At 34.3% G+C, this 16180-nt stretch overlaps 1 protein-coding gene across 2 annotated transcripts in view; it reads left to right on the top strand.

The window, feature by feature from the left end:
- The window catches only part of LOC113045287 (CUGBP Elav-like family member 5), a 72462-nt gene that overhangs the window by 42603 nt on the left and 13679 nt on the right, over positions 1-16180 (top strand). For both annotated transcript variants that reach the window (XM_026205557.1, XM_026205558.1), the window contains exons 3-5: positions 582-661; positions 4958-5116; positions 14368-14512. In XM_026205557.1, the coding sequence (XP_026061342.1) occupies positions 582-661; positions 4958-5116; positions 14368-14512 (384 nt within the window). The remainder of the gene's footprint in view (positions 1-581; positions 662-4957; positions 5117-14367; positions 14513-16180) is intronic.

Genomic DNA, 16180 nt, shown 5'->3' with positions numbered 1-16180 from the left:
TCAACAAGAAATCATTAAGATTTGATGATCAGCTGTGCCGTTCGATCACGTGACCTTTCAATGCACGGATATGTTGTGATTATTACCACTGTAAAGCCTGGCATGTAATGGTCCGCTCAACCCGCTTGAGTCAAACATTCAAATATAATATATAAAAATCAGTAAAGATTTGATTGTATGAGCTGAAGGTGGACATTTGTTTATTACACTAAAATACCTTTCACTTACTAAAAAGTCTAAACTCTCTGACAAGACGACAGAATTCGGCTTGGAGTAGATTGTGTACCATTGTTTTTTTAGCTGAGTTTGAATCATGTCGAGCCTTAGAAACTTGCATATCAAATACAGTACAGTAAGCTTAATCCGGTTAGAAACAGTCATAAAATAAATCATACATAGTGCATATATGGATAATAAGGTGCTCTAAGAGAGTGTTTTGTTTGTGTGCATGTGCACGTCTTCTCTCTCATCTCCAGTGTTGCATTCACCAGAGACACACACTCCGCTGCTCATAACCTCCACCAGTCTTCCTCATTATTTCTCTGCTCTTCTTTTGTGTGTGTGTGTGTGTGTTTTTGCAGGTTGCGCCTTTGTAAAGTTTTCAACACACACCGAGGCTCAGTCTGCCATCGGTGGGCTGCACGGGAGTCAGACCATGCCAGTGAGTACAACCACACACTATTATTCACACAGCTTTTATAAGATCGTATTAATTGGGGTATGAGGTGCATGCATTTAAAGGGAAATTACCTATAATGTTCACTTTTACCTATGCATTCATATGCATTTTGACAGAATGTTGAACAAGTTAACGGACAGCAAGCGCACACATGAACTGTGGATGTTGAAGGCAGAGCTGCTGTCATGTGTCGAGCTCAAACAGCTTCAGTCCCAATATAAGTGCAAATGAGCTGCTGTCAGGCTCTCTGTTTCGTCCTGCCTTCTCTTCTGAATGGACTACTAGCTTACTGCAAGCATATACAGTAAATATGAACTTATATGCATGCATAATATTCATTTGCAAATATTAATAACTATTATTTTTAATATGTAAAATTCTAATAAAATATATCCAAACTATCTTACAATGGTTTGATTTAAACTTGAATAAAAAAATCGTAAATCTTCTCTAAAAATCAGCAAAAAAATAAAATAATAATATTTAACTTGCACAAAGATAATAGTTTTAATATTATATTCATTTAAATATTTAAAGTTATTAAGCAAAATTTTCTCTTTTTATGAAGTATAAGATATATAACAACCTGCTTATGAAAAATAGCTAATTTAAAGTGCAGTATTTTTGAACATATATCAAAATAACAAACCTTATACAGGAGGAACATCTTGAAACATATCGTAAAATGTTATCACAAATTTCAGTTTTAGTCTGTTTCTCACAAACAGCATACCTATTGTATGATTTCCATAAACGTGGAATTATAGCAACTTTTATGATGTCTTCGTTTGATTTTTTTGTCACAGTTGGGGTCTAATTGCATGCAAAAGATCCACTACTATGATTAATCTTTTCTCCTTCACAGAACAAGTCATGCATGTTCGAAATGTTGTGAGGTTGGATGAATAAAGACACAGAATTTAAGTCTATTTTGCAGAATTCCAAAGCTTTTCAGTCAAAATCAGCACAGAAAATGCTGCAGATTCCTCATGCACCATCTGGGTATTCCTTACACAGAAAATTCACACTGCAATACAGCACACAAGCAGTATGTTAGTGTGCTATTCTCGCTTTCTTTATCACACTCCTTCTGCATGTTTCCCACCTCATCTCTGAGGTTCAGATGAATAATTCCTCTGCCACGCATTGAAAGGACAGATAAAGAGGTGTATTTCTCCATCCCCTGAGAGCAGGACAAGAAGAAGAGAAAAAGAGAAGGAGAGGGAGGAGTACAGATGATCAAACACTCAGACAGCGTCTAACTGTCACCGAGACGAAAGACAGGTGGAGAAATGCCTCTGATGAGCCACTGTAAATGTGTGTTTGGAGTTCAGCTCAACCTTGAGAGTAATTATCCTCAAATGAACGTTCAAGGCCGTATCTCACCCTCACACACACTTCGCATACCGATAATTAAAAGCATTTACATACTCGACGACAGAACGGATGAGTAAGAGAAATGAGTTTGAATGGCCAACACAGCCAAGATTTTAAAGGAACAGTTCACCAAAAATGAAAAATTGCTGAAAATGTAGCCATCCTTAGGCCATTCGAGATTTGTTTCTTCATCAGAACAGATTTGGAGAAATGTAGCATTGCATCAGTTGCTCACCAGCGGACCTTCTGGAGTGAATGGGTGCCGTCAGAACGAGAGTCCAAACAGCTGATAAAAACATCACAATATTCCACACCACTCCAGTCCGTCAGTTAACATCTTGTGAAGCCAAAATCTGTGTGCTTGCAAGAAACAAATTCAAAACCTGAAATAAGATTGCTTTATACATAAAATTGCTTTCTCCAGTGAAAAAAGTCTAACTCATCTGAATCAGGAGATCAAGCACTGTTTACATGCAGAAAAACAGTTCTAAACAAATATTTTGGTGGATTTTGATTTGAGAGGACAACAGGGGATGGACTTCTTCTCTGGGGGGAGCGTTATTATGGATTATTAACCAAATCGATTGGTTTTATTTACAAGACGTTAACTGATGGCTCGGAGTAGTGTGGATTATTGTGATGTTTTATCAGCCGTTTGGGCTCTCTTTCTGACGGCACCCATTCACTGCAGAGCATCCAGTGATGAGCAAGTGATATGATGCTACATTTCTCCAAATGTATGATGAAGAAACAAACACATCTACATTTTGGATGGCCTGAGGGTGTAAGTAAATTCTATGCAAATTTTTATTTTTGGGTGAATGAGACCTCCCCGAGGAGGTCAGGTAAATGTGTGTTTTACAGACTTGCTTTGTGACTTTAATTCTGCCAAAATCAAACAAGTCTGTAATTTTCCTGCACAAAATTACAGATCAAATGACTTGCTCTGAGAAATCTAATCCCGTCTAGAAAGCAATGTCTGTCATTACGGTAAATTGTTTTCACAAAGCTGCTTCTCATTCATTTTTGACCTATTGAATGTCTTTGTAATATCATTGTCTGGTGCACCTTCATTATGGATTTAGACCTTTTGTCAAATTTCTGGGTAAGATAACAGCTGGTGGTTGGCGTCCAATCTGACTTAAAAAGAGAATGAAATCAATGAGGAGATTCTGATCAAAAACTGCTCAGAGCAGAAGCACCATTAGGTTCAGTATTCACTATTATTATTTTCTTCTTTTTTTATACGCATTGTTAAATTTAAAAATTAATCACAGAGACTAACGGTCAAAAGTTGTATATTTATTTTTATTTTTTTATTTTTTATATTTGTTTATATTATTTATTTTTAAAGAAATTCATAGTTTTTTTCCACCAAGGATGCATTAAATATATAAAAAATGACAGGAAATTAATTTATAATGTTAGGTGTTGATTTCAAATAATTGTTGTTCTTCTGAACTTTCTATTAATCTAAGAATCCTGAAGAAAAGAATCCTGAAAAAAGACAAAAATTGCACAACTTTTTTCACAGTTGATAATAATCAGAAATGTTTATTGAGCAGCAAATCAGAACCTATTAGAATGATTTCTGAAGGATCATGTGACACTGAAGACTGGAGGAATGATGCTGAAAATTCAGCTGCGCATCACTGGAATTAATTTCATTTTATGATATATTCACATAGAAAACAGTCATTTTAAATTTTAATAATATTTCACAATATTATAATATCTTTGATCACTTAAATGATGCCTTTAAACATTAAAAAATCTTGTCAAACCCATAACAATTTAGTTTGGTGCATTTGCTGCTAATGCAGTGCATTCCAAGCTAGTTTACATGCTGCGTGTGAAGGCTGCTGACTGTGTAGACAGCTCACATAGGTTTTGGAACAGAGCCAATGAGAAAGCATTCAGCTGTACTGAGTTTCAGGGACATTTTAATAGTTCCTCATTACACATTCAGAGCCATGCGTTGAGTTAGCAAAGTCCTCATTAACAGCTCAGCCTTACAGTTCGTTTGAGTCCTACAGAGCTACGCTTTACACCATACCAATTTTAATGCATTAATATATTTCAGCATCACTTTACAGCTTGTTTGTCACATTGTTGTTCAGTGTCAGATCTCAAAGCTGTTCTGGCATTCTTGCTTTTTACATAACAATACTAGATTTGATGCACATGTTTTTTTTTTTTTTTTGCTACTTCAAAATCAGTGCTAATTTAGACCAAAGTGGCAGTGACAAGTCTTTGTGTAGGATGCACACATACAGTACTTCTGAGTGCTCACTTCAAGTGCTGGGTCCCTCAGTACGATGCTCACTTTCACCCTTAATCTGTATTGAAGTACTGTGTAGGCTTTTGATGGAATCCCCAGAGGTCCAGATCTTCAGAGCCTCTGGGAGATGAGGGGAATATTGTGGCCTTTAGGCCGATCGATCTCGTGCTGGTTTAGCGGGTCAGAGAGGCCGAGCAAACGAAAGGTCAAGTGGTGCAGTAAATCATCAAGAATCTTTTAATGAGTCCACGTGTTTGCAATTGTGAGATGTTGCACTGCACTTTTTATTAGCACCAAGAGAGAGAAAAAAGATGGGGTTGGTAAAATAACAGGTGACAAAGATGGAGATGTTGCTATAGACTGCAAAAAACAATTGTATTAATACCCACATGATTTTCTTTCTTCTCTTTTGCATGCAATTACAATAAAAGAGCACTGATGTTTTGACATTTCAAAAGGGACAAATTTTATTTTGTTATTCTAATTGCCTGTAGTTTATATTAATATTTCAAATTTGCTACCATTTGCTACAGAAGCGTAGAATACAGTATGATGAATTTCATTCATGTACGTGTGCATGTTGCAGTGTAACAGTACAACTGTCCTTGTGTCTCTCGCAGGGAGCTTCGTCGAGTTTGGTGGTAAAGTTCGCTGACACTGATAAAGAGAGGACCATACGCCGCATGCAACAGATGGTCGGCCAGTTTGGCATCTTCAACCCCACCGTGGCCCTGCCGTTCAGCACCTACAGCAGCACCTACAGTACTTACACACACGCGGTGAGCACACACAACATGCATCGCACGTGTCTAAAGGGCCTAAAGAATCAAACACACTTATCCTGTGCCTTTGTGCTGCACAGTCTCCTGTAATAGCCTCAGATTAATGACCACTGTCCATATCTGAAGCCGCTTTTCGCGCTCACTACACTGCTGAATAATGCATTAACATAATTTCAATTCCCGACCCATGAACACTTGCAGAAAAACCCAAGAGTTCCTGTGCAATTTGAACTCTTGATCCCATTGGACTAAGTAACATGAATCGAATTGATCTAGCGTGCGGTTTTTATGGTTTATTTGCATTTTGAGTATTTGGTTTTTATTATAAAGGACACTTTTGTTACCTGTGGTTTTGAGTTGATGTGTTTGCAGTAGAGCTGAGTGAAATATTAAATATTCAGAGTACATTTGAATATAAGTATACAAAATAAGCAGCTTGCACCAATTAGTTGGCCATTTCTATGAATCAGTTAAAAATTAAATAAATTATTAAATATTGAATGAAGTTTGAATGTAGCATTTTAAAATGTACTTTATAAAATATGTTAGGTGCATGTAAATGACATGAATACATGTTATTCTTTCTTTTGTCAGATCATGAAAAACATATTTTAAATTCGTTTTTTGCATTTCATTTCTTGAATTAAGCAACTATAAACTTTTGGCATCAGTCATTGAAACATTTTCACTAAAGTATGCATGTTACATGTAAAAAGTCTTAAAATTTACTTTGTATGATTATTTAGGAAAATAATTACATATCATTCTTCCTATTAGCGAAAAACGATTATTTTGAATTCGATTTTTGCTGTGTTCTTGCATTAATCAGTCGGTTCAAAGCTCTGATTCATTCAGTTTGTGTCAGTCAATTAAAATGTTTACTGAAGTCTGTGCATAGCATTTAAAAATAGTTTTAATGTACTTTATATGATAATTTAGGTGCACGTAAATGAAAATGATTATCAGTTTTCCGTTTAGTGAAAAATATGATTAATTTTAATTAGATTTTAGCTCTTATACTTCTTGCATCAATCATTTAAATCGACTTGGCATCCTCGGCTGTTTGGGTGAAATGATGGTTCCTTTTAAGCCATTTCAGAGTAAATACATAAATATAGAGATATATATCAAATATTATCAAAAGGCTGAAAAATATCAAGATGATTTTTATTATTAGTATCATCATCCTGGCCTAGTTCAGCACACTCAGCGGGCTTAGAAAAACCAAATGCGTCTTTGAGTAATTCATCTTCTTTAGATGAATCGCACTTCATTTATGGAATGGATAATGTATTCAAAGCACATGGATTTCTGTGCATATTCATAAGCGTATTACTTGAAATGATAACAGCATTAGATACAGATTAAGCCTGTGATCTGATAGTGTGGAAGTTAGCTGCTGTTTTAAATACTTTTCAGCTCACAGAGTCTCACAGAAGTGGGAAGTATGAGGATCCGTATCACGTGTCAAACCGAGCGCCGTGCTCTATATATAGCATATACCCTGCAGGCGTTCAGTTTTTAATTACACTGCGATAAAATGTGTGCATATGTGTGTGTGTGTGACATTTCAAACTACAGCTTTGATTTTATAATCCATATGATGCTTCGCCAGAACCGTGTGTGCTTCCTCACCATGCAAGCGGCTCGCCTCTTATTATCCCTTATTATACTGTGCTATCTGTGTGCAATTCCTTCTGTGACATCTAAACATGGAACCAACAGAAGGAAAACCCCCAGGTATCCCATCATCCACCTGTTCTGTGTCCCCGTACACAGTAAATACAACCACACATGTATAATCACACATACAACTTGAAATGTGCACACAAATAACTAAGTGCATGAAACATTTTGTGCATGAAACACAATGTGTGAAAGTTTGATTTCACACATTGTTGCATTGCATAATGTGCCAGAATGCAATGCACAGTGTAATGCATTATAGTGCTATGCAATTAATAGTGTGAGTTTGCGTTGCATTTTCAGGGGCAGTGTAATGGGAATTTAGTGTTATTTTAGGATCATGGATATACATAGTCCTGCATCTTGAAAAAAAATATATACAAATGATATATATTTAATAAAAAATATATATAAATTAAAAATGTATTATTTAATTTACAATCTGGAAAAATAGATTTAAATGCTCATCATATTGTGTGAGAAAGTGTTATTTATTTTATTTGTAAGTTATTTATAAAATTATAAAATTAGAAATGTTGTTTTGGCAACTAGCATAGACGAAAAGTTATATAAGCTGCAACCCATGAAGAACAGTCAACAACTACATCAAATGGAGAGTGAATAGAGAGTAACAGGATCATTCTGAGCAAATGAAAGTTATTTTAAACTGACAACCTCTACTTATATCAGTTATCTACACAAACCTAGCATTCACATGTGCATACTTACAGTATGTTCCTTCTAGATATATGCCATGCAAAGTGTCTTGCAGATCACAAACCCAGTTTCTCTGCATGTTCAGACTCTCAGATTTAAATTGCATGTGGATTATTTAAATAGGAATGAGTAGCACTTCAAACATTGCCTTAAATAGTGAAATCTTGCCCTAAAGCAGGCAGAACGAACACACACTCTCTCACACACTCATTTACACATACACTAAGTGAAATAGACTATTCATTTTGGTCATAGTGTGATACTGCAGCACACAGGCAGCTCTGTTATCCCGCACAGGAAGTGTTGGGATTATACATCCTGCCAACAGCATTTGCATAATAGCATGAGAGTTTTTTAGGAAGATTTCTGGAATTGTGGTTCTTTTTGTCAGTGGTTTGGGTTGAGTTGGTTGAAAAGTGTGCTGTGGTTTCATAAAGATTGCCAACTCTGACTCAGCAGAGTGTTCAAAAGAGGACAGAATATTATAGAACAGAGCAGAATAGAACTGACCTGTATAAAATCTAACAAAACACAGCCACAGGATAAAACAGAACAGAAAAATAACCTTATAGAATGGAATAGAGTAGAGTAGAATAGAATAAAGCCACATAAAATTGTGCTAACCATAAAGAATCCAACAAAACAGTCTTAAGACTGAACAGAACCATATATAACCATATAGAATTGAACACAGTGGCATAGAGTAAAGAACAGAATAGAAGAGAGCCACAAAATTGTACTTACCATATAGAATCCAACAAAACATTGAAAAAAAACCATATAGAATTGAATACTGTGTAATAGAATTGAATGTAATATAATTGAATAGAACCACATGAAATTGAATAAAATCCAACCAAACACATAAGAGCCATAAAGAATTGAATACAGTGAAATAAAATAGAATAGAATAGAACCACATAAAATTGTACTAACCATAAAGAATCCAACAAAACAGTCATTGGACTAAACATTGAAAAAAAAACATATATAATTGAATACCGTGAAATAGAATTGAATAGAATATAATTGAATAGAACCACATGAAATTGAATAAAATGCAACCAAACACATAAGAGCCATAAAGAATTGAATACAGTGAAATAAAATAGAATAGAATAGAACCACATATATTTTAACAGAATCATATAGAACTAACAAAACAAAGTGATTGGATAGAACGTTAAAATAACCATATAGAATGGAATACAGTAGAGTAGAATAGAATAGAGCCACATAAAACTGTACTTAATATAAAGAATCCAACAAAATAGTCATTGGACAAAACAGAACAGAAACTAATCATATATAATTGAATAACATGGAATAGAATAGAATAGAATAGAATAGAATAGAATAGAATAGAATAGAATAGAATAGAGCCACATGAAATTGTACAGAATCTGACCAAACACAAAAGAGCCATATAGAGTTGAATACAGTGAAAGGGAATAGAATGGAATAGAATAGAGTCACAAAAATGTTCTAACCATATAGAATCCAGCAAAACAGAACATAAACTAACCATATATAATTGAATACCGTGGAATATAATTTAATAGAATATAACTGAATAGAACCACATTAAATTGTACAGAATCTAACCAAACACAAAAGAGCCATATAGAATTGAATACAATGAAATAGAATAGAATAGAACCACATAGAATTGAACAGAACTATATAGAATCTAACAAAACAAAGTGATAGTATAGAACAGAAACGAACCATATAGAATGGAATACAGTAGAGTACAATAGAATAGAGCCACATAAAACTGTACTAACTAGCTATAAACAATCTAACAAAATAGTCATTGGACAAAACAGAACAGAAACTAACCATATATAATTGAATAACATGGAATAGAATAGAATAGAATAGAATAGAATAGAATAGAATAGAATAGAATAGAATAGAATAGAGCCTCATGAAATTGTATAGAATCTGACCAAACACAAAAGAGCAATATAGAGTTGAATACATTGAAAGGGAATAGAATGGAATAGAATAGAGTCACAAAAATGTTCTAACCATATAGAATCCAGCAAAACAGAACATAAACTAACCATATATAATTGAATACCGTGGAATATAATTTAATAGAATATAACTGAATAGAACCACATTAAATTGTACAGAATCTAACCAAACACAAAAGAGCCATATAGAATTGAATACAATGAAATAGAATAGAATAGAACCACATAGAATTGAACAGAACTATATAGAATCTAACAAAACAAAGTGATAGTGTAGAACAGAAACGAACCATATAGAATGGAATACAGTAGAGTACAATAGAATAGAGCCACATAAAACTGTACTAACTAGCTATAAACAATCTAACAAAATAGTCATTGGACAAAACAGAACAGAAACTAACCATATATAATTGAATAACATGGAATAGAATAGAATAGAATAGAATAGAATAGAATAGAATAGAATAGAATAGAATAGAGCCTCATGAAATTGTATAGAATCTGACCAAAAACAAAAGAGCAATATAGAGTTGAATACATTGAAAGGGAATAGAATGGAATAGAATAGAGTCACAACATTTTTCTAACTATATAGAATCCAACAAAACACAACAGAAACTAACCATATTTAATTGAATACCATGGAATAGAATTTAATAGAATAGAACTGAAAAGAACCACATGATATTGTACAGAATCTAACCAAACACAAAAGAGCCATTTTGAATTGAATACAATGAAATAGAATAGAATAGAACCACATAGAATTGAACAGAACGATAAAGAATCTAACAAAACAAAGAGATAGTATAGAACAGAAAATAACCACATAGAATGGAATACAGTGAAAAAAATAGAATCATATAGAATTGAATGGTGCTATGTAGAATCTAACGAGACACGACAGAACAGACAAACAGAATAGAATACAGCAGAATTCATATAGAATTGAACAGAATGAAGTATTGCCACATGACTAGGGTCGGTGGAATTTGGAGCTTGGCAGTTTCTCTACAGAACGGCTGAGTACTTTTCTGTTTGAAGCTGCAGTTCAGCTCGTTAATGATAATACTAACTAACAGCTTTGATATCTGCTCAGTGCTAGAAATGGCAGGTTAACCCTGAAGAGATCAGCCTGTGGTTGTTTAGTGTTTTTCTTTCATGCTCAGAATGGATTGACAATCTCATCTCTATATCCTTTTTCCAGGTTTATTCCTTTTAAAGTTGAAAAATTAGCACAGCAGGTGTAACATCTCAATTTGTGCACTAGAAATGATGATCAATGCACCAGTAAGGATTATTTGACACTGTACTCTCTCTGGCTCAGCTTTGATGTCTTAAAGGCCTGGCACTGGAATAGAAGACACAAATAAAGGTGAGAGAGAAAGAGGATTGGAGGCTGTAATGTTGAGGCTACACTGCTCAAGAACCAAGGCACGAGCAGTCGAGCAATGAAGGGCATTTCAGAAACCTTCTCAATATAAACAAAGAACATGGCACAAATCCACTTCATTTCAACCACGTTATGGCGGTGCAATTTTGCTGTGTCATGCTTCAATCCAAAGCCTTTTATAGTGACCATGAAAGGGGTTTGTGCACAATAATGATGGTGTTCATTTTGTGAACAGAGCTCCAGACTGATGTTAAAACATGCTGTAGTTTGAAAACAGCATGAGTGAGTGGGTGTGTTGTGTTGTGTTGTGATTGAGGAGCGGTTGGTGGTTTGCACTGCCTCCTGGTGGATCGCCGTACAATTGCACACAGCAAGTGCCTGGCTCTTGCACAGAAAATCAGCTTTTGCTAATCATAAGCAAACAATTCAGAGGATATTAACCTGACTTGAGTATTTGTCATGCTAATTATGATTTGTTCCCAGCGTTCTTGTTGTTTAATGTGATTTTCGTGATTCATATCTAGTTGTGCGTGCTTTGTTCGACTTGAGCACACAAACAAAACAGCAATGATGAGCCTCTGCTACGAGTGGGCGTAAATTTTCTGTCATGGTTATGATACTGTGCATATATCATTTTATTATTGTTTTTGGCTGGAAATGTATTACATATAATTGAATTAAAATAAATGCTGTTCTTTTGAGCTTTCTATTCATCAAAGAATTCTGAAAACAGATTTATTATAGTTTCCACAAAATATGAAGCAGCACAAATGTTTAAACATTGAAAACAATCAAAAATATTTATTGAGCAGCAAATTAGCATATTAGAAACACATTTTTTCAGAAGGATCGTGTGACACTGAAGACTGGAATAATTATGCAGAAAATTCAAAATTTCAAATTAAATTTTAAAATATATTAAAATAGAAAAATGCTATTTTAAAAAGTAAAGTATGGCCATATTAATGATTTTACTGGATATTGAATTAAATGAAAATGCAGCCTTGGTGCAGCTTTTTTACACCATGGGATAAAAATATATAATTAAATAAAAAAGATAATTGTGACTTTTATCTCTTAATGCAGGCTGTTTTCTTTCAAATACAACTTTTTATAAAAAAAAAAGTAAAAATAAAAAAAAATTATGTGGTGGTAAGAAAAAAAACAGAATTTATAAACTTAAAATTGTAAGATATAAATTCTGAAATAAATCCATATTTTTAATTTGTATCTTTGCCATTCTTATTTTTCTTCCAAAACTGTGTTTATATCTCACAATTTTCAGTTGATGTCTTACAATTCTTATTTTTCCCGTCAGAATTGCAAGAAAAAGGGCAAATTGTTAGCTGTAAACTCTGAATTTTAAGAAAATAATAAAAAAAAAATAAAAAAACGAATTGTGTGATAAAAAGTTGCAATTATATTTTTTCATCCTTTTTTTCATCCTGTAGCAAAAACAAACTTCTATAACAAAAACTTACATTTAAAACAAAAATATATATATGCATTTTTTTCCATTACTTTTTTTTTATGCACTTTTGATGCACATGTACCAAAAATCTATTTATTCATAATAAATTAGTTCACAAAAAACGAATCTGCATGCTGTGTTGTCTGCTGCGTATAAACACCTCAGCAGGATATCTACCAGTTGACACATTTATATTGTTGCACGTTGAAGCTGCCCAACCATTTAAACTACAGCTACACTTAGACTGAGCAGCAAAACAAGTGATTATTGTCATCTCATTTCTTCATGCACCAAGCACTTCCATTTTCCCAACACGTGTCAGCATGTGCCTGCAAACATACATAAACACGCGTGCCGTCCTCCTTATCCCCATGTGAGCATATGAAGCCTCTCACAGTGCCACTACACAAGTAATTGGCCCATGATGGAGCGCTGATTGCCTCCCAGTACCTGGGGAGTTCAGCACACATTAGCATTCAATAAAATCGCAGATGCATACACAAATACACACACACACACACAGTAAATGAGTTTATCACAGAGGCTTTCTGCTCGTCTTTGTGTCTAAGGGCTGGACGGGAGTTCATTTGCCATGTGAATTTGATTAGCAGAAGTGTAGAATTAAACTGCTGGAAACATATTCAGCACAATAGTTGCATTTATTTGACATTTTAGGGTTTGCTGAAGCAAAATGCAGACACACATATGTCAATTTGAAATGATTTTCTGTAGTAATCAACAGTATGCTAGTGATATATTATGGTATGCTGTTATGCACTCCACTACTAAATGATTGCAATATTCATACAACACTATATACTGGATTTGCATTGTACTCCAGGGTACTGTAATTCAGAGAATCCCATACTATGAATGTGGATCCTGGTGTTGACAGAGCTTCTCATCCTCCAGCATCACGGCTAAACAAAGCACGGTCATTAAGAATGCATGCTAATGGTTTATCCTATAGATCAGTGTGGTTTATATTGATGTGTGAATAGATTACACACTCTGTCCGTGTCAAGATGTGGTCAGTTGGTGTGTGTGTAGTTACAGCCGTCTTCTAGAAAGTCCATTTGTATCAGTTCCACAAAGGCACACTCTATCATCTACCTCATATTTTATTTATAAATTAATAAATTAAATGTATTAATCGTGTTTGTGTGTGGGAGTGTGTGTATATATATATATATATATATATATATATATATTTTTTTTTTATGGGCTATGTGTGTGTGTGCGTGTGTGTGTGTGTGTGTGTGTGTCATGCAAAATTACAATCATTATAATATTGTGATATCCCTAGATTTTTATCCCTAGTTAATTTTTTTTATTTTGTATGTGTGTGTGTGTGTGTGTGTGTGTGTGTATATATCCCTAGAAATATTTTCAAAATACACCTCATGAAATTAAAAGAAGTAGAAAATTAAAAAGTCTGTTCAAGTTCACCCACATTTGCACATATATCTAAAATGCACTTTGATAAAATATTAATATATTTTGCCCCTGAAGCCAGGAGATTTTATTTTACAATATAGTTTGACATTTGGAAAATATGGAAATCATTTGAAAAAATTCAGTTTGGTTAAAAAACTTATTTCAACTGAACTGTTAATACCATACATTTTCAGTGTGTTTCAAATATATTTTATTTGGCCAGAATAAAACCTATTTGTGCAATATGAGGTCATTTCAGGGCTTATTTACTCCGAGGAACATGACATCTGTTTTGAACTCTTGTGTTTGTGCAGACGGTTGTGATATAATTACAGTAATTAGCTATGCTACAGTGCATTTGTGTTCATTAATTCACTTTAGGATTGTACTCTGATCAAACTTATTTGAACACCTACAGACACATGTAGCATCTCTGACAGGGTCAAGTTATATAACTAACTCTGCTACTTTTTGTGAACGAGATGCCATGGTAATGTGGATTACACTTTATTTTATGGTATGTGTATTAAATATAATGTCACATGTTTTCTGGGTTTAGCTGATGCAGCAGCAGGCGGCGATCATGGCGGCTTCTCACGGCGGTTATTTAGCGCCCAGCGTGGCCTTTCCAGCGACACAGATCCACCAGGTGGGGGCGCTCAACATGAACGGCCTGCCGCCCACCCCGATGACACCTGTGTCAGGTGAGTCCGACGCACAGCCTTAACAAAAATTGCATTTAGGTGTCAGTCCGATCTCAGATTTTCAACACAACAGAAGAAGGGTAAGGCTTTATCCTTAAATGTTAATTTAAAAAATCTAATCAGAAGGCTTCTGCTTTAATGTGTGAAATATATTTTTTAGACAGATTAAGTTCTTAAGAAGTATTTTTTTAACACTTTACAATAAGGTTCCATTTTTAATTAACTACATTAGTTAGCATGAACTTACAAGAGGGATATTATAGTTCACTTAAACTAAAAAAATTACATTAATTGGAAACAAGTAAGGTGAAATAAAGTAAAATAAAAAAGCTTAAACTTATTTTATTTAAAATAAAAAATATAAGTTTAAAAAAAGTTTAAAATGTAAAATAACTTAAATAATTATTTAAAATAAAACTTACATTTATTTTGTTTAGCGAGTTGCAAGGGAGCATTTCTTTTTTTCAGTTTAATTTGAAGTAGTAAAAATAACTCAAACTAAATCAACTCAAATTAATAGATAAAAATGAATAAAAACATGACGTAACAAAATTATCTTTATCTTACAGTCAAAACAGAAAATATAAATATAAATATAAATTTACTTAAAACTACAAAAACAGCAAACACACACACACAGACACACACACACATTGTTAATATTAATTTCATAATTTATTAATACATTTTTTCAGATGAAAAGCTCTATGTATTGACATTATTTAATGCACAGTAAACTAACATGAATAATTAACAGTTATATTAAATTTTTATCAGTTGTAATTCAGTTGTAATGATTTACTAACATTACAAAAGATTAATAAATGCTGTAAAAAAATATATATATACATATATATATTGCAGATGTATGTGTGTGTGTGTGTGTGTGTGTAGATAGTGACATGTCACTATATTTTTTGTTAAGTTTACTGGCAGTAAGTCACTCGGTCAGATTTGCGCTCGGTTTGTTAATCGAAGCACATCTCACGCTGAATATCTGCTTTCACTCCCACCTCACCTGATCAGTGTCACAGACTGGAACACGCTAGAGATTCCTATCGATCCGTGGGAATCGATCAGCTGAATGTGAACCACATCTCATGAATGTCCACCACACACACACACACACACACACACACACACACAGCTGCAGGCTCACACTCCTGTAGCAGACGCTTAAAGACAGGGATACAAGATAGTCCACAGGGTCCCGCGTGAAAACAAGCTCCTGAATTTGAGCAGCACTTTAAAATCCATCCACTACTCAGGATTTCGACAAAACATGTTTGACCATGTTTAGGAGGAAAAAGTAGCTTGTAGTTGACACACATGTACCGAACTCATAGTCCAGTTTTGATTTCATAGGCTCTTTAATTAGGTATACATTCGGCTCCCCAAAAGCCACATGAATCTGATTCGGCTGGATTGCGATTGGTTGGAGTCTCCTGTAATTGCACGCAGTTTGAAATGCCAGGCCTTTGACTGACAAGCGTAATCGTCTGGAGCTCGAGCGATCTGTGCCACACAGAACAGATGCTTTCATCTGCGCACACGATGACCTTTAGTCTGGGTGCTGTTCTGGCTCAGCGTTTGCCTTTCATATCAATCTAATGATGTGACCAGCAGGATGTTGATCTGAGATCAGTGCGCTCTGATGCTTTGTGCAAA

The sequence above is a fragment of the Carassius auratus genome, chromosome 27 (assembly GCF_003368295.1).
Source record: "Carassius auratus strain Wakin chromosome 27, ASM336829v1, whole genome shotgun sequence".
NCBI lineage: Eukaryota > Metazoa > Chordata > Actinopteri > Cypriniformes > Cyprinidae > Carassius > Carassius auratus.
The sequence above is the reverse complement of the archived record's forward strand: the minus strand, read 5'-3'. Positions and strand labels throughout refer to the sequence as shown.